The sequence below is a fragment of the Scyliorhinus canicula genome, chromosome 1, assembly GCF_902713615.1.
Source record: "Scyliorhinus canicula chromosome 1, sScyCan1.1, whole genome shotgun sequence".
NCBI lineage: Eukaryota > Metazoa > Chordata > Chondrichthyes > Carcharhiniformes > Scyliorhinidae > Scyliorhinus > Scyliorhinus canicula.
In genome coordinates, this window is record NC_052146.1 from 306,583,473 (window position 1) to 306,609,956 (window position 26,484).

The following is a 26,484-nucleotide window of genomic DNA, read 5'->3' on the forward strand; positions in this document are numbered from 1 at the left end:
TCAGCAGGAATCTCTCCCTCCCTGAGGGGTGACCTGATTGATGTGGACAAGTTCCTGAAAGGGCTACAGATCACAAACCCACTCAAGTACCCCTATCTCTGGATCTGTAAAGACTCAATTACCTGCAAATGATCGCATTCTAAGCATTGTCTGGCATCTTGAATTTGTCCTTATATATGTTTCTGGAACATACCTCTTCATTCACCTGAGGAAGGAGCAGTGCTCCGAAAGCTAGTGTTTGAAACAAACATGTTGGACTTTAACCTGGTGTTGTAAGACTTCTTACTGTGCTCACCCCAGTCCAACGCCGGCATCTCCACATCAAGATTATGAGGGGTATGGACAGGGTGGATAGGGAGCAGCTGTTCCCCTTAGTTGAAGGGTCAGTCACAAAGGGACACAAGTTCAAGGTGAGGGGCAGGAGGTTTAGGGGGGGATTTGAGGAAAAAAGTTTCTACCCAGAGGGTGATGATGGTCTGGAATGTACTGTCTGGGAGGGTGCTGGAGGCAGGATGTCTCAAATCCTTTAAAAAATACCTGGATGAGCATTTAGAACGTCATAACATTCAACGTTATGGGCCAAGTGCTGGCAAACGGAATTAGGTGGGCAGGTCAGTTGTCTTTTATGTGTTGGTGCAGAGTCGATGGGCTGAATAGGGGCTGGTTTAGCTCACTGAATAGGGGCTGGTTTAGCTCACTGGGCTAAATCGCTGGCTTTTAAAGCAGACCAAGCAGGCCAGCAGCACGGTTCGATTCCCGTACCAGCCTCCCCGGGACAGGCGCCGGAATGTGGCGACTAGGGGCTTTTCACAGTAACTTCATTGAAGCCTACTCGTGACAATAAGCGATTTTTATTTTTCATTTGAAGGGCCCATTCCACATTGTGTGATTCTTACTGCCTGCCACAGACGGAATGGGAGGATTTGCAGGTTGACAATCAACTTGCTTGACCGTGTGAAACTACAGAGAGTCGTGAACACAGCCCAGTCCATCACATTAATCCTTCTCCCATCCATTGACTCTGTCTACACCTCCCGCTGCCTTGGGAAAAGCGGGCAGCATGATCAAAGACACCTCCCCCCACCCCCCAACCGGATTATTCTCCCTTTCCAACAGCGGGCAGCACGGTAGCACAAGTGGCTAGCACTGTGGCTTCACAGCGCCAGGGTCCCAGGTTTGATTCCCCGCTTGGGTCACTGTCTGTGCATAGTTTGCACGCTCTCCCCGTGTCTGCGTGGGTTTCCTCCAGGTGCTCCGGTTTCCTTCTACAGTCCAGGACGTACATTGGCCAAGGTGGATTGGCCATGCTAAATTGCCCTTCGTGACCAAAAGGTTAGGTGGGGTTATTGGGTTACGGAGATAGGGTGGAAGTGTGGGCTGAAATGGGTCGGTGCAGACTTGATGGGCCGAATGGCCTCCTTCTGCACTGTATGTTCTATGATCTAACCTCTTCCATTGGGCAGGAGATACAAAAGTCTGAGAATACGCACTAACAGATTTAAAGCTTCTTCCCCGCTGTTACCAGACTCCTGAATGACCCCCTAAGGGTCTGAACTGATCTTATGGACTAAACTGATCTTCCGACACATCCTCTCTACAGTTGTAGCGCTGTGTACCGTATACGTCACCCGCTGTCTAGGTTTATGTATTTACATTGCGCATCCTCATGTATTTATTGAATGTTCTTTGTTTTTCATATCTGGAGCGATCTGTGTGGACTCCATGCAGAACAATACTTTTCACTGTATCTTGGTACACGTGACAATAAATCTAAATCTTATGAATCACCTTCTGCGGCCATTAAGTCCTGGAGCAGGTCTCAAACCTGAAGCTTCTGGGCCAGAGGCAGGGATGCCACCCGCAATAACACAAGGCCTCCCCCATAAGGGTTCAGAGAAACATATGAAACAAAATCGCAGTGGATGCTGGAGTTCTGATGAAAGGTCATTGACCTGAAACGTTTACTCTTTCCCTCTTCATGGAGAGTGTGTGAGCTGCATGTTCTGTTTTTTATTTCTGGGTTCATAGTGTCAGGAGTGCGGCTGGTTTGAACTGTTCCTGTCCCACCCGATCACCAGAATCCCCGATGGTGCAGAAGACCACTTGGTCCATTGAGTCTGCACCGACCCTTCGAAAGGCCACTCTACCCAGGCCCAATCCCCTGCCCGATTCCTGCAACCCCACCCTTGGGGCCATTTAGCACGGCCAATCCACCTGACCTGAACATCTTTGGACTGTGGGAGGAAACCGGAGCACCCGGAGGAAACCCACGCAGACACGGGGAGAACGTGCAGACTCCACACAGACAGTGACCCAAGCCGGGAATTGAACCCAGGACCCTGGAGCTGTGAGGCAGCAGTGCTAACCACTGTGCCACCCAAATGTATACTTTGATGTTAAAAAAGCCTCAATATTTCACAAAACGTTGAAAAATCCAACATGTCCGAGAATGTGCAACCGTTCCCAAAAATTAAGTCTCAGGATTTTGGGTGTCACTGGGTCAGGCATTTATTTGCCATCCCGAGCTGCCCTGAGGAGGTGATGGGAGGAACCTTTATCAATCCCAGGCAGTATTCGGTACAACTGCGCATTTCAGCAGCAGAGGCGACTATTGAGATGTTGGTGAGGGACTGGAGTCACATACGGGATCAGATCGGATAAGACAGGTCTGTTTCCTTCCGAAAAAATATTAATGAACAACCTGTTCATGTTTGTGGATGACTGCACAATGTCCAACACCATTTGCGACTCCTCAGATAATGCCAAATGCAGCAAGACCTGGACAAATCCAGGCTTGGGCTGACAAATGGCAAGTTATTTTCGCACCACACAAGTGCCAGGTAATCACCATCTGCTACAAGAGAGGATCTAACCACCGCCCCTTGACATTCAATGGCATTACCATCGCTGAATCCCCCACAATCAACATCCTGGGGGTTACCACTGATCAGAAACTGAACATTAATATTGTGGCTACCAGGGCAAGTCAAAGGCTAGGAATACTACATCGAGTAACTCACGCTTCCCCCCCCCACCCCTCCCCCCCCCCACCCCCCACCACCCCCAAAGCCCTTGTCCACCATCCCACAGGGCACAAGTCAGGGTGTGATGGAATCTCCCCGCTGTCTGGGTGAGTGCAGCTCCAACAACACTCCAGAACCTTGACACCATCCAGGACAAAGCAGCCCGCTTGATTGCTCACCCTTCCCGCAAACATTCAAACCCTCCACCACCGACGAACAGTGGCAGCCGTGTGTACCATCTACAGGATGAACTGCAGTAACTCACCAAGGTTCCTTAGACAGCACCTTCTAAATGCAAGGCCCTACCACCTAGAAGGAGTAACAGATACCTGGGAACCCCACCACCTAGCGGTTTACCTCCAAGTCACTCACCACCCTGACGTGAATTATAGTCAGCGTTTCTTCACTGTCGCTGAGGTAACACTCCTGGAACTCCTCCCTAACAGCACAGTGGGTGTACCTACACCGCACGCGACAGCAGCGGTTCAAGAAGGCAACTCACCCATCACCTCCTGAAGGGCAACTAGAGCTAGGCATAAATGCTGGCCTAACCAGCGACGCCAACATCCCACAATTGAATAAAAATGAATGAATAAATAACGTTTTGCAACAATCCAACAGCTTCATGACACCAGCTTTGCATTTCAACTGAGTTCAAGTTCCTGCACTGCCCATCGTGGAGATTGAACTCCCATTCTCTGGATTATTAGCCCCGGCCTCCTCCTCCTTCAGGTACCATGTCCTGAGAGGGTGTTGGTGACCAGAGAACATCCATGGATGGGTCCATAATCAGACTTGGCAAAGTATTGCCGTTTTCTGGTACATCAGCTCATTAAAGTAACCTCGATATCACGGTAACCCAGTAAAATGTGTGATATCGTAAGAGTTTGCAGAATGACTAAAAACTAGTCGTCAATCAGGGAATGCCCTTTCATCGTGATCTCTCACCTGAACAGGTGCGAACAGGAAGTTCATGCTTCAGTCTGTGGAATGCCACGTTTTGATCTAAAATTGAACATGCTCAAAGGAGCAGAAACAGGTTTCGTGACAAGGTTTGGCAAGTGCTGGTGGCATCCATAATACATCAACGTCAGGTTTACCCAAACATATGCGAAAGTGCCAAGTTTGGCAACCTGCCACCGAGATGCGAACCTGCGTCAACCATTCAGACAATGTCATTGGGAGTCAGGGAGGAGCTGCGCACACCAATACACGCTGATCGGAGAGCACGTAATAATTGGTTCAAATTAGCTCCCAACAATAAATCACTGTACTGACAGAAAGTTGTCCATTAAGTTTAAGATCAATTGATTGTTAATTAATACATTTAAAAAGGAAGCAAAATAAGGACAGGAGGGGAAAAGGAACCAAGCGATAGACAGATCGGGTCAGATTTGGTCAAGTGGGATGAGGCTAATGTGGTGTTTAAACACTCGTGTAGAGTAATTGGACCAAATAGCCTGTTGAAAGATTATATAGAACTATCAGGGATATGAAAATGACACTTTACACACAATTATGACAAATAGAATCCACTTCAAGAAGAATGTTCCTCGTGTCCTGGAACATAGATGGTTGACTGCAGCTTTAACGAGCATGTGGTCCGAGTGCCCAGCAAGTCCGAACCATCTGATATCCTACTGCTCCATTAAGATCATACCTGGGAACTGTGCGCTGTAAATTCCACACTTGCTCTGTTGTCCCAAGACCTTCCCACCCGTTTACTCCACAGCGGTCTTCTGATGCCACTACATATTGGGGGCCATTGTAACTTCTAGCAATAGTGTAAATCAAACACGATGAGATTGTCCACACATCTTACACCCGAACAGAGTCATCGCCCTGTTACTTTATTGCCAAAAGTTAGAGCAAACCCCATGATCGTGATCCTGAAGGATTTTGACAGGGTGGATGTGGAGAGGATGTTTCTCCTCTTATAGGAAAATCTATGAGATAGGTTATAACTTTTCCTAGGTTAATCATAGAATTTTGGACACTAAGGGCAATTTATCATGGCCAATCCACCCAACCTGCACATCTTTGGACTGTGGGAGGAAACCGGAGTACCCGGAGGAAACCCACGCACACACAGGGAGATTTGGGCCTCACGGTAGCATGGTGGTTAGCATCAATGCTTCACAGCTCCAGGGTCCCAGGTTCGATTCTCGGCTGGGTCACTGTCTGTGTGGAGTCTGCACATCCTCCTCGTGTGTGCGTGGGTTTCCTCCGGGTGCTCCGGTTTCCTCCCACAGTCCAAAGATGTGCGGGTTAGGTGGATTGGCCATGCTAAATTGCCCGTAGTGTAAGGTTAATGGGGGGATTGTTGGGTTATGGGTTTACGGGTTACGTAAGTAGGGGATCATTGTTCGGCACAACATCGAGGGCCGAAGGGCCTGTTCTGTGCTGTACTGTTCTATATTCTATGTTCTATGATGTGCAAACTCCACACAGACAGTGACCCAAGTCGAAATCGAACCTGGGACCCTGGAGCTGTGAAGCAATTGTGCTATCCACAATGCTACCGTGCTGCCCTTAAGAAGAAATTAATCTACACTCCATTATTCTACCCTAATCCATGTACCTATCCAATAGCCTTGAAGGTCCCTAACGTTTCAGACTCAACTACTACCACAGGCAGTGCATTCCATGCCCCTACTACTCTCTGGGTAAAGAACCTACCTCTGACATCCTCCCTATATCTTCCACCATTTACCTTAAATTTATGTCCCCTTGTAATGGTTTGTTCCACCCAGGGAAAAAGTCTCTGACTGTCTACTCTATCTATTCCCCTGGTCATTTTATAAACCTCTATCAAGTCGCCCCTCATCCTTCTCCGTTCTAATGAGAAAAGGCCTAGCACCCTCAACCTTTCCTCGTAAGACCTACTCTCCATTCCAGTCAACATCCTGGTAAATCTCCTTTGTGCCTTTTCCAAAGCTTCCACATTCTTCCTAAAATGAGGTGACCAGAACTGCACACAGTACTCCAAATGTGGCCTGACCAAGGTTTTGTACAGCTGCATCATCACCTCACGGCTCTTCAATTCAATCCCTCTGCTAATGAACGCTAGCACACCATAGGCCTTCTTCACAGCTCTATCCACTTGAGTGGCAACTTTCAAAGATCTATGAACATAGACCTCAAGATCTCTCTGCTCCTCCACATTGCCAAGAATCCTACCGTTAATCCTGTATTCCGCATTCATATTTGTCCTTCCAAAATGGACAACCTCACACTGTCAGGGTTAAACTCATCTGCCACTTCTCAGCCCAGCTCTGCATCCTATCTATGTCTCTTTGAAGCCGACAACAGCCCTCCTCACTATCCACAACTCCACCAATCTTCATATCATCTGCAAATTTACTGACCCTCCCTTCAACTCCCTCATCCAATTCGTTAATGAAAATCACAAACAGCAGAGGACCCAGAACTGATCCCTGCAGTACGCCACTGGTAACTGGGCTCCAGTCTGAATATTTGCCATCCACCACCACTTTCTGTCTTCTAGCGGTTAGCCAGTTTGTTATCCAACTGGCCAAATTTCCCACTATCCCAAGCCTCCTTACTTTCTGCACAAGCCTACAATGGGGAACCTTATCAAATGCCTTACTAAAATCCATGTACACTACATCCACTGCTTTACCTTCATCCACATGCTTGGTCACCTCCTCAAAGAAGTCAATAAGACTTGTAAGGCAAGACCTACCCCTCACAAATCCGTGCTGACTATCCCTAATCAAGCAGTGTCTTTCCAGATGCCTCAGAAATCCTATCTCTCAGTACCCTTTCCATACTTTGCCTACCACCTGAAGTAAGACTAACTGGCCTGTAATTCCCAGGGTTATCCCTATTCCCTTTTTTGAACAGGGGTACGACATTCGCCACTCTCCAATCCTCTGGTACCACCCCTGTGACAGCGAGGCGAAAAGATCATTGCCAACGGCTCTGCAATTTAATTTCTTGCTTCCATAGAATCCTTGGATATATCCTGTCAGGTCGTGGGACTTGTCTATCCTCAAGTTTTTCAAAACACCCAACACATCTTCCTTCCTAACAAGTATCTCCTCGAGCTTATCAGTCTGTTTCACACTGTCCTCTCCAACAATAGGGCCCCTCTCGTTTGTAAATATTGAAAAAAAATACTTGTTCAAGACCTCTCCTATCTCTTCAGACTCAGTACACAATCTCCCACTACTGTCCTTGATCGGACCTACCCTCGCTCTAGTCATTCTCATATTTCTCACATATGTGTAAAAGGCCTTGGGGTTTTCCTTGATCCTACCCGCCAAAGATTTTCATGCCCTCTCTTAGCTCTCCTAATCCCTTTCTTCAGTTCCCTCCTGGCTATCTTGTATCTCTCCAGCGCCCTGTCTGAACCTTGTTCTTCAGCCTTACATAAGTCTCCTTCTTCCTCTTAACAAGACATTCAACCTCTCTTGTCAACCATGGTTCCCTCACTCGACCATCTCTTCCCTGCCTGACAGGGATATACATATCAAAAACACGCAGTACCTGTTCCTTGAACAAGTTCCACATTTCACTTGTGTCCTTCCCTGACAGCCTATGTTCCCAACTTCTGCACTTCAATTCTTGTCTGACAGCATTGTATTTACCCTTCCCCCAATTGTAAACCTTGCCCTGTTGCACGCACCTATCCCACTCCATTACTAAAGTGAAAGTCACAGAATTGTGATCACTACCTCCAAAATGCTCCCCCACTAACAAATCTATCACCTGCCCTGGTTCATTACCAAGTACCAAATCCAATATGGCCTCCCCTCTGGTCGGACAATCTACATACTGTGTTAGAAAAGCTTCCTGGACACACTGCACAAACACTACCCCATCCAAATATTTGATCTAAAGAGTTTCCACTCAATGTTTGGGAAGTTGAAGTCACCCATGACTATAACTGGGGATCACTGTTTAAAAATAAGGGGGCGACCCCATCTGAGATAGAGTAAGGTGAAATTCTTTTCACTCAGAGGGTCGTGAGTCTCTGGAACTCTCTTCCTGAAAAGAGACAAACTGAGATGAGGAGGAACTACTTCTCGCAGAGGATAGTGAATTTGTGGAATTCGTTGCTCCCATAGTGCAGTGGAATCTGAGTCATTAAATGGTTTCAAGAAAGAGGTTGATATATTTCTGATTTAAAAAAACAGGTTAAAGGGATATGGACAACAGGTGGGAGGTGGATTTGAGACCAGGAAGAGATCATTGATCTGATTGAACGGCGGAGCAGGCTCGAAGGGCTGAATTGCCGACTTCTGCTCCTAATTCCTGTGTTCCTAAAAGGTGGTGGAAGCAGAGTCTTTGAATATACTTAAGGCAGAGGTGGATAGATTCTTGGTAATGAGGAGGTGATAGGTTATCGGGAGTAGGCGGGATGCAGATTAGAGGTTGCTATCAGATCAGCCCTGATCCTGTTAAATGGTGGTGTAGGCTCGAGGGGCTGAATGGCCTCCTCCTGCTCCTTGTCTGTGTGTTGATGGATACCGACACCACTGGCCGCAGCGGTTCAAGAGGGCAACTCACCACCACCTCCTCAAGGGCAATTAGGGATGGGTAACAAATGCTGGCCTGGTGACAACGCCCACATTAATGTTGTTGAGAGAGAAGAGGCAAGATGCTGGCCCACCTGCCTCCTTCACCTTAGATGAATGGATGGTAGATGAACATTGCGGGGGTGGGTAGGTGGGGGTGGCAGTGGTAGGGGAAAGGATGACGCTGGGCAGCTGACTGTAGGGAGGTCAGTTTCTATTAAACTGTTCCGTTCACCCCGGAGGACGGATAAAGGGTGATGACAGCCAGGATTTTACCAGCTCCCAGGAGGCAAGCTGGGACACGATGGGGCTGGTAAAAGTGTGGGGTAGCAGGTAGACTCTTCAATGTAGCCAGGTAGTTTCCCAGCGATGGGACCAGATGTGGAGAGACTGTCCGACCCAAGGACGTGAGCAGCCGATTGCCAGAATTAAAGACCCTATTGAGGGGCCATTTTGCGGTGCAGTTGGCATTTTGTCAATGATGAGGTGAGGCCTGGCCAAGTGGGGATATTGATGGAGCCTCCCCGTGGCAGCCCGAGCTGATGGGACCAGTGATCATGCTGGACGGCTCAAAGATGTGTCAGTGAGGAGGAGAGCCGGCCCCTGCGATTCTAATGCTCACCCCAGAGGGGGTTTCACCTCTGACCCTTGACCCCTGTATTTTTTTATTTTGAAACTTTCTTGGCTCCCCTGCCTGCATGAGAAACATGCTCCTCTCGCCAGCGAGACTGCCGAGGTTTCACAGTTATTCGCCCTCTGCTTGGACCGACAGCGTCAAGAGCCCTTCACCAGACAGCGCGCTCACAGACGGCCCGTCAGGAGGCCGCAGGTTCTAACATACAGGCTGAAGGGAGAAGATTGTGATTCTCACCTTTATCGAGGGGCCATAGAGCAAGGCTGAAGCTCGAAATACAACAACAATTTCATTGATATGGCACCACGAACGGAGTGAAATCGTTGAAGGCGTTTCGCGAAATGAATCCGACACTGAGCCACGTAAGGAGGTGCGAGGAGAGGTGACCCAACGCTTAGTCGAGGGATGACTGTGCTGAGAGAGACGGTGAGCTCTCAGCAGCAGATCACAGAGCTTCAAGCCTCAACCGATAAAGACAAAAGCTGCCCAATGTCGGAGTGATTCAATTCACGGATGCTGACCCAGCCCGGGACCCCCCCCCCCTCCCTCCCACAAACTGTGAAAAAGATGTACCCATTCCAAAGTAAACTTCTGGCTCATTCATCCCCTCCTTCTTCCCTCTTAATGTCCTCTCCTGAAGGTAGGTGCAGCCGGTTTCGAAAGCGAACACCAGTGAATCATTGCTCTGCATTGACACAGCCTCTTACATCTTACTGAAATGATGCCGTTAATGCTGAAAAGGTCACTGGGAGATGGAATCATGTGAGCTGAAGGGCTAATGACTGTGACCTCATTGTCCCACACTTATCTGGAACTGAGAATTGATTATAGATATTTCTGCGGGAAGCAAGTGAGGACAGAGAACTGAACTAAGACATGAAGTCAAAATGCGATGGCTGAAACCTTTCCCTCATTCTGATCTGGACCTCCCACAGAGCGAGTGGGTCGATAACCTTCCGTCACTCCCGACACCGTCGGAGATTGCTCTCAGTCAACTACGGAAAGGTAAATATTCTGTCTCATGGTATCCTGCTTCTGTCTCTCCTTCATAGGATGATAGGGCACAGGACGAGGCCGTTTGAATTATGGGCGGCATTGGCAGCACAGTGGTTAGCACTGTTGCTTCACAGCTCCAGGGCCCCAGGTTCGATTCCCGGCTTAGGGTCACTGTCTGTGTGGAGTCTGCACGTTCTCCCCGTGTCGGCGTGGGTTTCCTCCCAGTTTTCTGGAATCCTCCCACAAGTCCCAAAAGACATGCTTGTCAGGTGAATTGGACATTCTGAATTCTCCCTCTGTGTACCCGAACAGGCGCCGGAATGTGGCGACTGGGGGATTTTCACAGTAACTTCATTGCAGTGTTAATGTAAGCCTACTTGTGACAATAAACATTATTATTATTATTAAAAGAGTTATCCAGGACTTCCGGTTGCGGCTATGCGGAGCTAAGCCGCACGTTCGGCAGCTCCCGCTAGAAACGGACTTTGGGGCTCTTTTCAGGGCCCCCAACGGAGCTTTGTCGCCGATTCCTGACGTGGGAAGGGGTCTGCAGTAGATCCCCAGGGTTCTATGGACCGGACCAGGAGTGGGGCGAGCAGAAAAGCGGTGGCAGCGCCTCTGGAAAAGTGGGGGAAGGAGAACAAAATGGCGGCCGGCGGAGCCCTCGAGGAGTGGGGGCAGTGGGCGCAGGAGCAGCAGGAGACTCTTCAGCGCTGCTTCCAGGAGGTTAAGGTGGAGTTGCTGGTGTCGCTGAAGGCTACCACCGGTAAGCTGCTGGAGACTCAGACAGCCCAGGGGGCCGCAATCCGGGAGCTGCAGCAGCAGGCCTCCGAAAGAGAGGATGAGGCCGCGGCCCTCGCGGGGAAGGTGGAGATGCACGAGGCGCTCCATAAAAAGTGACAAGAGCGGTTCGAGGAGATGGAGAACCAGTCGAGGCGGAAAGATTTACCGATCCTGGGCCTCACGGAGGGGCTGGAGGGGTCTGACCTGGTGGCCTATGTGGTCGTTTTGTCGAACTCACTGATGGGAGCTGGGTCCTTCCAGGGGCCCCTGGAGCTGGAGGGGGGCCCACAGAACACTGGCCAGGAGGCCCAAGCCGAATGAGCCGCCGCGGGCGGTGCTGGTGCGGTTCCACCGGTTCGTTGACCGAGAGTGCGTGCTGCGGTGGGCCAAGAAGGAGCGGAGCAGCAAGTGGGAGAACATGGTGATGCGGATCTATCAGGACTGGAGTGCGGAGGTGGCTAAACGGAGGGCCAGGTACAACCGGACGAAGGCGGTGCTCCACAGACAGAGTGTGAAGTTTGGCATGTTACAGCCGGCGCGTCTGTGGGTCACCTACAAGGACCGTCACCATTATTTCTGAGTCCCCGGAGGAGGCGTGGGCCTTTGTGCAGGCTGAGAAATTGGACTCTAACTGAGGGTCAGGGTGGGGGTTTTGTATGTAAATGTAACTGTGTCTATGTTTTTTGGAGGGGGGGTTCTCTGTTTCATGCAGGATGTGTGTTGGCTTTAGGGTGGGTGGGGCGATGTCTTTATGTCTTTTTGTATGGGTCTGGTAGACGGGTTCGGGCAGGGAGGTAAACTGGGAGTGCGGGGAGCTGGTGGGGGGGGGGACTGGCAATGGGAATTGCCTTAAAGGAGGCGGGGCTGGGCAGGGCAAAAGCGCGGGCTTTTCTCTGGATTCCCGCGCTGCGGGGTGATGGGGGCGAGGTCGGGGCTGAGAAGCGCGGGCCTTTGCTGGTTGTTATTTTCCCGCGCAAGAGCGGGGGGGGGGGGGGGGGTTGAGGGCCTGCTGATGGGCACTGAGGAGAAAGAGTAGTCCCACGTGGGGAGGGGTCGGAGGTGTGGCGGGAGTCGCCGGGGTCAGCAGAAGTTAGCTGGCTCATGGGAGTGCTATGGAGGGGAGGGGGGGGGCAGCTAGGAGGGGTCCTAGCCGGTGGGGGGGGGGGGTGGGGGGGGGAAACCGGGTTGCTGCTGAAATGGCCAGGAAGGAGCTGGAGTATGCAGGGGGTGCTGGGGGGGAGGGGGGGGGAGTTGCCGTCGTGGGGAACAGGCGAGCGGGGGGGTGTTGGCCAGTGGCGGGCAGGGGATTGGTTATGGCTAGTCGGCAGGGGAGGGGGGCAGGGAGCCCTCTGATCCGGCTGATAACCTGGAATGTGAAGGGGCTGAATGGGCAGGTCAAACGGGCCCGGGTGTTTACGCACTTGAAGGGGCTGAAGGCGGATGTGGCCATGCTCCAAGAGACACACCTGAAGGTGGTGGACCAGGTTCGACTGAGGAATGGATGGGTGGGCCAAGTATTTCATTCAGGGCTGGATGAGAAGAATCGGGGGGTGGCGATCCTGGTTGGCAAGAGGGTGTCGTTTGGGGCGCCAAATGTGGTGGCTGAAAGTGCCGGGAGGTATGTGATGGTGAGTGGTAAGCTGCAGGGGGGAGCGGGTGGTGTTGGTGAATGTTTACGCCCCAAACTGGGACGATGCGGGGTTTATGCGGCGTATGTTGGGCCGCATTCCGGATCTGGAGGCGGGGGGCCTGATCATGGGGGGGGGGACTTCAACACGGTGCTGGATCCCCCATTGGATCGATCCAAGCCCGGACGGGTAGGAGGCCGGTCGGCGGCTAAGGTGTTGAGGGGATTTATGGATCCAGATGGGGGGGGGGTGGATCCCTGGAGGTTTGCGAGGCCAAGGGCCAGGGAGTACTCAGTTTTTCTCCCACGTGCATAAGGCCTATTCCAGGATTGATTTTTTTGTCCTGAGCAGGGGGCTGGTTTCGACGGTGGAGGATGCTGATACTCTGCCATTGCCATTTCGGATCATGCCCCGCACTGGGTGGACCTCGGGCTGGGGGAGGAGAGGGACCAGCGTCCGCTCTGGCACTTGGAGATGGGGCTGCTGGCAGATGAGGAGGTGGCCGGGAGGGTCCGGGGGTGTATCAAGAGGTACCTTGAGACCAACGATAATGGGGAGGTCCGAGGAGCGGGGACGGTCTGGGAGGCATTGAAGGCGGTGATTAGAGGGGAGTTGATTTCCATCCGAACCCATAGGGAGAGGGGGGAGCAGAGGGAGAGGGAGAGGTTGGTGGGGGAGATGGTGAGGGTGGACAGGAGATATGCGGAGGCTCCGGAGGAGGGATTGCTGGGGGAGCGGCGTAGCCTTCAGGCCAGGTTCGATCTACTGAGCACCAGAAAGGCGGCAGCTCAGTGGAGGAAAGCACAGGGAGCGGTGTATGAATACGGGGAGAAGGCAAGTAGGATGCTGGCACACCAGCTCCGGAAGCGAGACGCGGCCAGGGAGATTGGGGGAGTGAAGGATAGAGATGGGAAGGTGGTGCTGAGGGGGGTAGATGTTAATGGGGTCTTTAGGGACTTTTATGGGGAATTGTACCGGTCTGAACCCCCGGTGGAGGGGGGGGGAATGGGGCGCTTCTTGGACAAGCTGCGATTTTCGAAGGTGGATGCGGGGCAGGTGGAGGGACTGGGGGCGCCGATTGAGCTGGAGGAGCTGGTTAAAGGGATAGGGAACATGCAGTCGGGGAAGGCGCCGGGGCCGGATGGGTTTCCGGCCGAATTTTATAAAATGTATGTGGACCTGTTGGCCCGGACCTTTAACGAGGCAAGGGAGGAGGGGGGGGGCTTTGCCCCCAACTATGTCACGGGCGCTGATTTCATTGATCCTTAAGCGGGACAAGGACCCTCTGCAGTGTGGGTCATATAGGCCGATCTCGCTGCTAAATGTAGACGCCAAGCTGTTGGCAAAGATCTTAGCTACAAGGATAAAGGATTGTGTGCCGGGGGTCATTCACGAGGACCAGACGGGGCTTGTAAAGGGAAGGCAGTTGAATACCAACATACATAGGCTTCTGAATGTTATAATGATGCCGGCTGTGGAAGGGGAGGCGGAGTGGTGGCATTAGACGCGGAGAAGGCCTTTGATAGGGTTGAGTGGGGGTATCTGTGGGAGGTGTTGGAAAGGTTTGGGTTTGGGGAGGGGTTTGTCAGTTGGGTGAGGCTGTTATATGAGGCCCCGATGACGAGTGTAGCCACGAACAGGAGGAGGTCGGAGTACTTTCGGCTGTACCGGGGGACGAGACAGGGGTGTCCCCTGTCCCCCTTGCTCTTTGAGTTGGCAATTGAGCCCCTGGCCATGGCGTTGAGGGAGTCGGGAGGGGCCTGGTGCGGGGTGGGGAGGAGCATCGAGTGTCGCTTTATGCTGGCGATCTGTTGCTGTATGTGGCGGACCTGGTGGGGGGAATGCTGGAGGTGATGAGGATTCTTAGCGAATTTGGGGGCTTTTCTGGGTATAAGCTCAACCTGGGTAAGAGCAAGCTGTTCGTGGTGCACCCGGGGGACCAGGAGGAGGGGATTGGTAGGCTCCCACTGAAGCAGGCAGGGGGGAGCTTTAGGTACCTGGGAGTCCAGGTGGCTAGGAGCTGGGGGGCCCTTCACAAGCTTAACCTCACAAGGTTGGTGGAGCAAATGGAGGAGGAGTTTGAAAGGTGGGATATGTTACCGCTGTCGCTGGCGGGTAGGGTGCAGTCCGTCAAGGTGACGGTGCTCCCGAGGTTTTTGTTCCTGTTCCAGTACCTTCCCATCCTTATCCAGAAGGCCTTTTTAGGAGAGTTAACAGGAGTATTACGGGATTTGTATGGACGCACAGGACTCCGAGGGTGAGAAGGGTGTTTTGGAGCGGGGCAGGGATTAGGGGGGGGGGCTGGCGCTGCCCAACCTCTGTGGGTACTATTGGGCTGCCAACACAGCGATGGTGCGTAAGTGGGTAATGGATGAGGAAGGGGCAGCATGGAAGAGGATGGAGATGGCGTCCTGTGTGGACACGAGCCTGGAGGCGCTGGTAACGGCGCCGTTGCCGCTCCCTCCAATGAGGTATACCACGAGCCCGGTGGTGGCGGCTACCCTCAAAATTTGGGGGCAATGGAGACAGCATAGGGGGGAGGTGGGGGGCTCGATGGAGTCCCTGATACGGGGAACCACCGGTTTGTTCCAGAGAGCATCGATGGCGTATTTCTGGGCTGGCACAGGGTAGGTATTAGGAGGTTGAGGGACCTGTTTGTGGATGGGAGGTTTGCGAGCCTGGGTGAGTTAGAGGGGAAGTTTGGGCTCCCCCGGGGAACATGTTTAGGTACATGCAGGTTAGGGCGTTTGCCAGGCGGCAGGTGGAGGAGTTCCCTCTGTTGCCCGCACGTGGGGTACGGGGCAGGGTACTCTTGGGGGTGTGGGTTGGAGGGGGGAGGATTTTGGATGTGTACCATGTCATGCAGGAGGTAGACGAGGCCTCGGTGGAGGAGCTGAAGGGTAAATGGGAGGAGGAGCTGGGTGAGGAGATTGAGGAGGGGACGTGGGCGGATGCCCTGGAGAGAGTGAATTCCTCCTCTTCCTGTGCGAGGCTTAGCCTCATACAGTTCAAGGTGCTGCACAGGGCCCACATGACTGGGACGAGGATGAGTAGGTTTTTCGGGGGCGAGGACAAGTGTGCTAGGTGCTCGGGGAGCCCAGCGAACCACGCCCATATGTTCTGGGCATGCCCAGCGATGGGGGAGTTTTGGAAGGGGGTAGCAAGGACGGTGTCGAGGGTGATGGGATCCAGGGTCAAGCGAGGCTGGGGACTCGCAATTTTTGGGGTTGCAGTGGAGCCGGGAGTGCAGGAGGCGATAGAGGCCGGTGTCCTGGCCTTTGCGTCCCTAGTAGCCCGGCGGAGAATCTTGCTTCAGTGGAAGGATGCGAGGCCCCCAAGCGTGGAGGCCTGGATCAATGATATGGCAGGGTTCATCAAATTGGAGAAGGTGAAATTTGCCCTGAGGGGATCAGTACAGGGGTTCTTTAGGCGGTGGCAGCCTTTACTGGACTTCCTGGCAGAATGGTAGGGAAATAGGCCGGCAGCAGCAGCAACCCGGGGGTGGGGGGGGGGGTTGGGGGGGGGTGGGGGGGGGGGTGTTTGGCTCGGTGGGAAGGAGAATTGTGTACATGGGTTGGTTGGATGTGGCGGGTGTTATCTCTTTCCTTTTTGTTGTTTGCTTTTTTTGTTTTTGTAGTTGCTTTTGTAGTTGGGTGGTTGTTGTTCTTGGGTTTTTACCATAGTTGTTTTGTGAATATTGTTTTGTTGTTTATATTTTGTGAAAATCTTAATAAAAATTATTTTTTTAAAAAGTTATCCAACTCTCTCATTATCACTGCATACTAATTTGCATTTCCTACAGGAGTGTCCACCCATCAAAACTATTTTGCCTGAAGAGCTCTCGGGGGTGCCCTGAGGTCATGGAGGGAGCTAGATAAATGCACACCTTTTCCTGCCTGCCAATCAGACTCAGGCATAGCCGACATGATCAGGTGTCAATGATGTCCACGGATCCCGAGGTATTTTGGTCGAGGCGTGACCCACGGGGGCAGAGCTAGACTAAGACGTGCCCCCAAATAAACACCTCACAAACAATCCCCAAGAGTTTCCAAAGGCACCGACAAATCTTTTTTAAAATAATCTTTTATTGTCACAAGTTGGCTTCCATTAACACTGCAATGAAGTTACTGTCGAAAGCCCCCGGTGCCACATTCCGGCCCCGATCCGGGCATCAAGTCGCCCCTCAGCCTCCATCTCTCTAGGGAGAACAATCCCAGTTTATTCAATCGCTCCTCATAGTTAATACCCTCCATACCAGGCAACATCCTGGTAAACCTTTTCTCTACTCTCTCCAAAGCCTTCACGTCCTCCTGGTAGTGTGGTGACCAGAATTGGACACAGTATTCCAATGTGGCCTAATCAACGTTCTATATCACTGTGACATAATTATTGAGCTTTTATATTCGATACCCCGTCCTGTGAAGGCAAGCCATATGCTTTCTTTACCACCATTTCCACCTGGGCTGTCACTTTTCAGGATCTGTGGATCTGCACGCCCAGATCTCTCTGTGTCACTGTGCTCCTGATGGTTCTGCCGTTTATTTTTTCGCTCCCACCTGAATTGGATCTACCAAAATGCATCACCTCGCATTTGACCGGGTTAAATTCCATCTGCCATTTCTCTGCCCAATTTTGCAGCCTATCTATACCCTTCTGTATTCTCTGACAATCTTCATCACAATCCGCAACTCCTGCAATCTTAGTATCATCCGCAAAATTGCTAATCAGACCCGCTACGTTTTCTTCCAAGTCATTTATATATATTACAAAGAGAAGAGGTCCAAATCCCTGTGAATCACCACCAGTTACAGACCTCCATTTGGAAAAACACCCTTCCACTGCTCCCCTCTGTCTTCTATGGCCAAGCCAGTTCTGAATCCATCCACCGAGTTCACCCCTGGCCCCATGTGATTTAACCTTTTGCACCAGCCTGCCATTATCAAATGCTTTACTAAAGTCCTGATAGACAACATCCACATCCCTTCCCTCGTCAATCATTTTTGTCACCTTCTGAAAAAATTCAACTAAATTAGTGAGACTTGACCTCCCTTGTGCAAAACCATGCTGTCTGTCGCTAATAAGACCATTCACTTCCAAATGTGCACAGATCCTGGGCGGGATTCTCCCCTACTCGGCGGGCGGCCGAGACGTGCTGTGAACCATTCCGGCATTGGGCCACCCGGAAGGTGCAGAATCCTCCGCACCTTCAGGGGCTAGGCCGGCTTCGGCGGGGTTGGCGCCACGCCAACCGGCACAGAAGGGGCTTGGCGCCATGCCAACCGGCACCAAAGGGCCTCCGCCGCCCGGCGTGAGTTGGCGCATGCACGGGAGCGCCAGCGTGTGCTGACGCCATCCCAGCGCATGCACAGGGGGAAAGAGTGCCACCATGGCACAGGCCCGCCCGTGGATCGATGGGCCCCAATCGCGGGCCAGGCTACCGTGGGGGCACCCCGTGGGGCCAGATAGCCCTGCGCCCCCCCGAGGACCCCGGAGGCCGCCCGCAGAGCCAAGTCCCGCCGGTAAGGACCAGGTCTAATTTACGCCGGCTTGACCGGCCTAAAACGGGGGGCCGCTCGGCCCATCGTGGGCCGGAGCATCGCCGGGGGGGGGGGGGGGGGGGGGGGGGGATGGCGCTGCCAGCGGCCGCCGACTGGCGCGGCGCGATTCCCGCCCCTGCCAAAACCCCGGCGCCGGAGAATTCGGCAGCCGGCGTGGGGGGGGGGGGGGGGGATATCACAGGATTCACACCGTCCCCCGCGATTCTCCGGCATGGCGGCGGGGGTCAGAGAATCCTGCCCCCTATCTCTGTGAATCTTTTCCAACAATTTCACTATCACTGGCGTCAAGCTCACTGGCCCATAATTACCCAGATTATCCTTGCAACCATTCTTAAATAACGGTGCAACATTGGCTATCCTCTGGGAACTCACCTGTGGCCAATGGGGACACAAAGGCTTCTGTTAGAGGCCCAGCGATTTCATCTGTTGTCTCCCTCAGTAATCTGGGATAGATTCCATCTGGCCCTGGGGATTTTTCTACCTTAATGCTTTTCAACACCTAACACGTCCTCCCTCGTAATAACGACCTGATCTAAAGTGTTTACACATCCCTCTGATACACCACCAATCAACGTGTCCCTCTCCTTTGTGAATATCGATGCAAAATACTCATTCAGGACCTCACCCACTTCCTCTGGTTCTACACATAAATTCCCTCTTTTGTCCTCGAGTGGACCAACTCTTTCTCCAGATACCCTCTTGTTCCTCATGTTTTGCACAGCGGTAAAGGGGTTCGCTCTAGTATCACATCACCGTCTATGGGAGCTTCCTGTGCACAAATTGGCTGCCGCATTTCATAGATTACAGCTGTGACTCCACTTCAAAAAGGACTTGATGTCCTGAGATCATCAAAGGCGTGACAGAAAGGTAAGCTCTCTGTCTATGTTACTCAGAGAAGATGCCAGCATTTTGCCAGAGGGAAGTGATTGGACAATAGGTTAGATGTGTCTGTGGCCACAGTGAGCTGTTTGCAGGAGCAGCCTCAATAATCTTGGATTGGGGTGGATGGGAATGATCAAATTGTGACCTGTTCCTGCTACTTAGCACCCCCTGATCCAAGTACACATCAACTGAGGGCAAGGTCGGATTGGACGTGATTCCTCTCTGGTTGAATAGCCGGTCATTATGCACTGTTTAGACTCACTGAATTTAAAAAAATAATAATTTTAACAGGATGTGGTGCCCCTGGCTAGACCACCAATTATTGCCCATCCCTCATTGCCCTTGAGAAGGTGGTGGTGAGTTGCCTTCTTGAACCACTGCAGTCGCTGAGGTGTAGGTACACCCACTGTGCTGTTAGGGAGGGGGATCCAGGATGTTGTCCCAGTGACAGTGAAGGAACGGCGATAGATTTCCAAGTCAGAATGGTGAGTGACTTGGAGGGGAACCTCCAGGTGGTGGGGTCCCCAGGTATCTGCTGCCCTTGTCCTTCTAGATGGTAACGGTCGTGGGTTTGGAAGGTGCTGTCTAAGGAACCTTGGTGAGTTCCTGCAGTGCATCTTGTAGATGGTACACACGGCTGCCACTGTTAGTCAGTGGGCGAGGGAGTGAATTAAGCAGACTGTTTTGTCCTGGATGATGTGGAGCTTCTTGAGGCGTGATGGTTAGATTTCCCCTTGTTGGAGAAGGTCATTGCCTGGCGCTTGTGTGGTGCGAATGACACAAAGGTTAGTGGAATTGCGGATAGCGACGAGGACTGTCAGAGGATGCAGCAGGATTTAGATTGTTTGGAGATTTGGGCAGAGAGATGGCAGATGGAATTTAATCCGGACAAATGTGAGGTAATGCATTTTGGAAGGTCTAATGCAGGTAGGGAATATACAGTGAATAGTAGAACCCTCAAGAGTATTGACAGTCAGAGAGATCTAGGTGTACAGGTCCACAGGTCACTGAAAGGGGCAACACAGGTGGAGATGGTAGTCAAGAAGGCATACGGCATGCTTGCCTTCATTGGCCGGGCATTGAGTATAAAAATTGGCAAGTCATGTTGCGGCTGTATAGAACCTTAGTTAGGCCACACTTGGAGTATAGTGTTCAATTCTGGTCGCCACACTACCAGAAGGATGTGGAGACTTTAGAGAGGGTGCAGAAGGGATTTACCAGGATGTTGCCTGGTATGGAGGGCATTAGCTATGAGGAGAGGTTGAATAAACTCGGTTTGTTCTCACTGGAACGACGGAGGTTGAGGGGTGACCTGATAGAGGTGTACAAAATTATGAGGGGCATAGACAGAGTGGATAGTCAGAGGCTTTTTCCCAGGGTGGAGGGGTCAATTACTAGGGGACATAGGTTTAAGGTGCGAGGGGCAAGGTTTAGAGGAGATATACGAGGCAAGTTTTTTACACAGAGGGTAGTGGGTGCCTGGAATTCGCTGCCGGAGGAGGTGGTGGAAGCAGGGACGATAGTGACATTTAAGGGGCATCTTGACAAATACATGAATAAGATGGGAATAGAGGGATACGGACCCAGGAAGTGTCGAAGATTTTAGTTTAGATGGGCAGCATGGTCGGCACAGGCTTGGAGGACCGAAGGGCCTGTTCCTGTGCTGTACTTTTCTTTGTCCTTTTTGTTCATTGAATGTAACTTTACACTTTTCAGCCCAAGCCTGGATATTGTCCAGGTCTTGCTGCATTTGGACATGGACGGCTTCAGTATCTGAGGAGGCGCGAATGGTGCTGAACATTGTGCAGTCATCGGCAAACATCCCCACTTCTGACCTTATGTTGCAAGGCAGGTCATTGATGAAGCAGTTGAAGATGGTTGGGTCTAGGACACTACCCTGAGGAACTCCTGCAGTGACGTCCTGGAGCTGAGGTGATTGATCTCCAACCACCACAACCATCTTCCTTTGTGCCAGGTATGACTCCAGCCAGCGGAGAGTTTCCCCCCTGATTCCCATCAACTCCAGTTTAGCTGGGGCTCCTTGATGCCACACTCGGTCAAATGCTGCCTTGATGTCGAGGGCAGTCACTCTCACCTCGCCTCTGGCACTCAGCTTTTTGGCCAAGTTTGAATCACCAGATGCAGGTGACTCCAGGAAGGAGTTCCCACTTTCTGGGCAGGAAATAGCTCGGGGAGAGGAGATGAGGGGATTGAGGGGAGAGGAAGGTTCGAGAGGGCGGGAAAGACTGAGAGGAGGGGGAGAGGTAAGCAGAGGAGAGAGGAGTGGAGAGTGACAGAAGATTAGGGGAAGGGTGAGGTGAGCGGGTGGGGGATGAGGAGGCACAAGGAGGAGGGGAGGTTTAGCTGAGGAGAGGGCCGAGGAGAGGCAGGGAGTGTGGAGAGGAGAGAGGGGAGGAGAGGAGGGTGAGGGTTAGTATTAGGGTTAGGAAGGAGGGGAGAGGGGAGAGGCATTAAAGTAATTCCTCTGAATTTGGATCCCCTCTGCAAAGTGTGGTTGCAGCCTCGGGATTTCTATTTCTCCTGTTCTCTGGGCTGAGGGAGAAAGGCTATGGAAGATACCCCAAAGTAGCACTGGCCCTCTGTGGAAAGCGTACAGGTCCTCAAAGGGCGAACAGTGAAATACTCCTCCCCCAAGCGCCCATTTCACAATTATCAGTGCACCGGATATGGAGAGAGGAGCTCAGTGAGATTAAACAGCAAACAGCCTGGGAAAAGACAAAACGCTGTGCTGAGGTCAGGTGTTTTTACACCGCCAGGGGCTGCCTTTCGACTGGAACTAGTTCATTAGATTCGAATCTGGAGTCTTTACACCGCTGAGTGTTGGGGTAATTTTTAGCTCCCCCCCCCCCACAGTGGGAAATCGAGGAGTTTGCGGCATTGCTTCTTTTTATATTGCTGAATTCAATGGATTCTGTCCCATCACTTTCCCAGCTGGGAAGGATGGCTTGGAATTATTTTCTACATTTCTGAGTCAGATGGGTTTTGTGGAAATGAATGCAAATTACAGCCAGTCCTTAACTCACTGCTTGTTCCGAGACACATTACAATGTGTGTGGGAAAGAGGGATCAAAGACAGTCGGGGGAGGAGGAAGGGGGGGGGGGGGGGGGGGGAGGCAGAGAGAGAGAAAGAAAGAGAGGCTATTGATAGTGGCTAGTTCCACAGCCTGTGATTTCTGATAGGATTTCCATGACCAGAGAGAGAGGGGTGGAGGGAAAGAGGGAGGGAGGGAAAGAGGGAGGGAGAGAGGATGGAGAAGGAGCAAGGGAACAGGGATGCAGAGAGAGAGAGAGAGAAAGAGGGATGATAGGAGATAAAAAAAAGAAAGAGGGGAAATGAGAGGTGAAGAGAGAGAGAGGAGGGATGGATGGAGAGAGGGAGGGAGAGATGGATCGATGAAGAGAAGGAGAAGAAGGAGCAATGGAAAGAGAGAAAGAGAAACAGAAAGGAGGAAGAAGGGGGGAGGGGTTGTGAAAGAGAGAGAGAGAGATGGGGAGGAAGGAGAGGAAAAACAAGAGGATGATCAGTTTTGATAATGAAGCTTCTTGTTGGTCACCCCTTGACCCTTGCCAAGCCTCGGTTGATATTGTGTGAAGACAGCAAGGAGGCGATGTCTCCTAATTCATTTATTTTTTCCTCAGTCATTACCTTCGTCTGCTTGCACTTCATTCAGACACACTCAGGCACTCAGCAACGCAGTCACCAAGCTCTGTACTTCAATCCCCACACACACACACACACACACACACACCGTATCACTCGTTGAGACACACGTAAGCAGACACCCACGCACACACATACAAATTCTCACCCACTCCCTGGCATTACTCGGATTGCAGGTTTTACAGAATAAATAAAGCGAGCGATTGGCTCGAAGGATAAAACTGCCGGACTTCACTCGGCTGCTCCATTTTGCAATTTGTTTTTTTAAAAAAAATTAAAAACAAAAGTGATGAAAGGCAAGTTCAGATGATCGGAATCATCGCAATCAAAGGGAGTGTGATGAGGCAGTCTGTGGAGATGGAAACAGGAAGCCTGCCTCGAAAAGGATGTCAAGTGATGTGGAGCTGCCACAGTCATCATGTGAAAGCAGATCTGCTGCTGTCTGTTTTAAAATTCACTCTCTCATTTATGAATATTAACACAATACCCCGGCCCCCCAGCCTTACGTTCACAAGATGTCACCAAAACTATTACACCTTGGAGGCTGCGAATCATTGTCATCACTTGACATTTTAAGTAGGTTAACAACTTGTTAAAGCACAGTCACACAAAAGGCTTCAGGTTCTGTCGGGTGACACTCTCACTTCTGAGTCAGAGGTTTGTGGTTCAAATCCCCACTCTGGAGACTGGAGCACGCTCGGCCAGCGAGACTCGGGGAAGTGTGATATTGAGAGAGCTGCTGCCTTTTCAGAAGAGACAGTACTCTGAGGCCCCAGCTGCCCAGCCAGGTGGACAGGAACAATGCCACCTGCTTCAATAAAAGTGGGCGAGATCAAACAAAGAGGGCCGACCGATTCCTGAAGGCTGCGTGTGCGCCAGTTAGGCTTTTACAAAGTTCTTCTTTGAAGTGAATTTCACAAATTACCTGGGGAGACGTACGTCGGGAAAATGGCCGAACGAGTAGACCAGGGTCCAGGCTAATGTCCCGGGGTTACAAGTTCAAATCCCACCCCGGCAGCTGAGGGAAGTTAAATTCAATTAACAAATTCAATTAATTAAGTAAAATCTGGAGCGCATGGTGGCGCAGTGGTTAGCACTGCTATCTCACGGCACTGAGGACCCGGGTTTGATCCCGGCTCTGGGTCACTGTCCGTGTGGAGTTTGTACATTCTCCCCATGTTTGCGTGGGTTTCGCCCCCACAACCCAAAGATGTGCAGGATAGGTGGATTGGCCACGCTAAATTGCCACTTAATTGGAAACAAATTGGGTCCTCTAAATTTATATACTTTTTAAATTAAGTAAAATCTGGAATTGAAAGCTGGACTTAATAATGGTGCATGGAACTACCATTGATTCACTGGAAGGAAATCTGCCATCATTACCTGGTCTGGCCTAAATGTGACTCCAGAGTCACAACTAGGTGGTTGGCTCTTAACTGCCCTCTGAAATGGCCCAGCAAGCCACTCAGCTCAAGGGCAATTAGGGATGGGCAACAAATGCTGGTCATGGGATGTGGCCAGGGGCACACGGTGTCCCATGAAATCATGGAAAAAATGACAAGGGGCTGTTTAGCTCAGGGCTAAATCGCTGGCTTTGAAAGCAGGCCAGCAGCACAGTTCAATTCCCGTAACAGCCTCCCCGAACAGGCACCGGAATGTGGCGACTAGGGGCTTTTCACAGTAACTTCATTGAAGCTTACTCGTGACAATAAGCGATTTTCATTTCATTTCAAGATAGGATTTGAACTGGGGCAGCACGGTAGCATTGTGGATAGTACGATTCATAGCTACGAGGAGACGTTGTATAAACTCGGTTTGTTCTCACTGGAATGACGGAGGTTGAGGGGCGACCTGATAGAGGGCTACAAAATGATGAGGGGCACAGACAGAGTGGATAGTCAGAGGCTGTTTCCCAGGGTAGAGGGATCAATTACTAGGGCACATAGGGTGAAGGTGTGAGGGCAAGGTTTAGAAGAGATGTACAAGGCAAGTTTTTTACACAGAGGGTAGTGGGTGCCTGGAACTCGCTGCCGGAGGAGGTGGTGGAAGCAGGGACGATAGTGACATTTAAGGGGCATCTTGACAAATATGTGAATAGGATGGGAATAGAGGGATATGGACCCAGGAAGTGTCGATGATTTTGGTTTAGGCGGGCAGCACGGTCGGCACAGGCTTGGAGGGCTGAAGGGGCAGCACGGTAGCATTGTGGATAGCACAATCGCTTCACAGCTCCAGGGTCCCAGGTTCGATTCCGGCTTGGGTCACTGTCTGTGCGGAGTCTGCACATCCTCCCCCTGTGTGCGTGGGTTTCCTCCGGGTGCTCCGGTTTCCTCCCACAGTCCAAAGATGTGCAGGTTAGGTGGATTGGCCATGATAAATTTCCCTTAGTGTCCAAAATTGCCCTTAGTGTTGGGTGGGGTTACTGGGTTATGGGGATAGGGTAGAGGTGTTGACCTTGGGTAGGGTGCTCGTTCCAGGAGCCGGTACAGACTCGATGGGCCGAATGGCCTCCTTCTGCACTGTAAATTCTATGATAATCTATGACAATCTCTGGGTTACTGACCTGTGTTTTCCTTTTATAATTAGATTTATTCCACCTGAAACCCATTTACAACATTGTGATCATTCCTGTGAGAGTACAACCCAGAGGTGGGGATCTTTGATGTCTTGCTTACCTGATGAGTTTGGTTCCAATTTGCTGCCGCAACTCCATTCGCTCCTCGTCTGATTTGCGGGGGAGGATGTTCTTCTCCTCCAGCTCCAGTTTCGTTGGTCGGTTGCGGAGTTTAATGGCGAGCGTGTCTCTCCGCCGTATTTTGTTGGCGAGAGCACCTGGCGGGGACGGCAGAAGTTTGTGGTTACCGAGAATCGCAGCTTGTGAGAGGAGTGTATCAAACACAAAGAGCCGTGACTGTACATGATCTGCATTTCAGATGAGTAAACTGGTTTGACGGGGTCAATGCAGAGAAGCTAGTTCCCCTGGTGAAAAGGTCTGGAGCTGCCTCACCTGATAACAGCGCAGGGGTAACACTGCTGTATTAGAACCAATAGACTAATGGGCTTTCTGGGAGATCTTGACAATAGCCAGTTGGTGGTTGGGCACAGGTTGTGGTGGGCATGTGGTGGGGGGTGTAGTGAGGTATACCATGGTGTATTGATTTGGGGTGTGTATGCAGGACTGTAGTGGGAGTGGGAGAGTTGGGGGGGGGGGGGGGGGGGGGGGGGGGGGTGGATGTGGGTTGTGAGGGAGGTGTTCAACCGAGCAAGGCCGATCTTGATTAAAAAGAACCCTTTCTGGCGGTGGGAATTCCAGTGACATGAAACTCTTGTTACTCAACAAATGGAGTTCTGGGCACTTGGCCTGAGAGAGGATATACTGACCTGGAAGGGGCTTCAAGGCAGATTGACTAGAACAATAGCAGGCTTATAATGATCAGAATGCTATTGCCAAAATTAGGCTTGTATTCTGTTGAGTAAAGACAAAGGGCTGATCTAATTGACGTGTGTCACGATGATTAAAGGATTTTATCGGGTAGATAAGGGAAACTATTTTCTTTGTTGGGGGGGGGGGGGGGATACAGAACAAGGGGATATAACCTGGGCAGCGCGGTAGCATTGTGGATAGCACAATTGCTTCAGAGCTCTAGGGTCCCAGGTTCGATTCCAGCTTGGGTCACTGTCTGTGCGGAGTCTGCACATCCTCTCCATGTCTGCATGGGTTTCCTCCGGGTGCTCCGGTTTCCTCCCACAGTCCA

General features: G+C 51.5%; 1 protein-coding gene across 3 annotated transcripts in view; it reads right to left on the reverse strand.

Annotated features, from left to right (window-relative positions):
• Positions 1-26,484, reverse strand: part of LOC119976558 (phosphatase and actin regulator 2-like) — a 207,321-nt gene that overhangs the window by 7,153 nt on the left and 173,684 nt on the right. For all 3 annotated transcript variants that reach the window (XM_038817160.1, XM_038817146.1, XM_038817153.1), the window contains one exon: positions 25,405-25,561. In XM_038817160.1, coding sequence (XP_038673088.1) covers positions 25,405-25,561 — 157 coding nt within the window. The remainder of the gene's footprint in view (positions 1-25,404; positions 25,562-26,484) is intronic.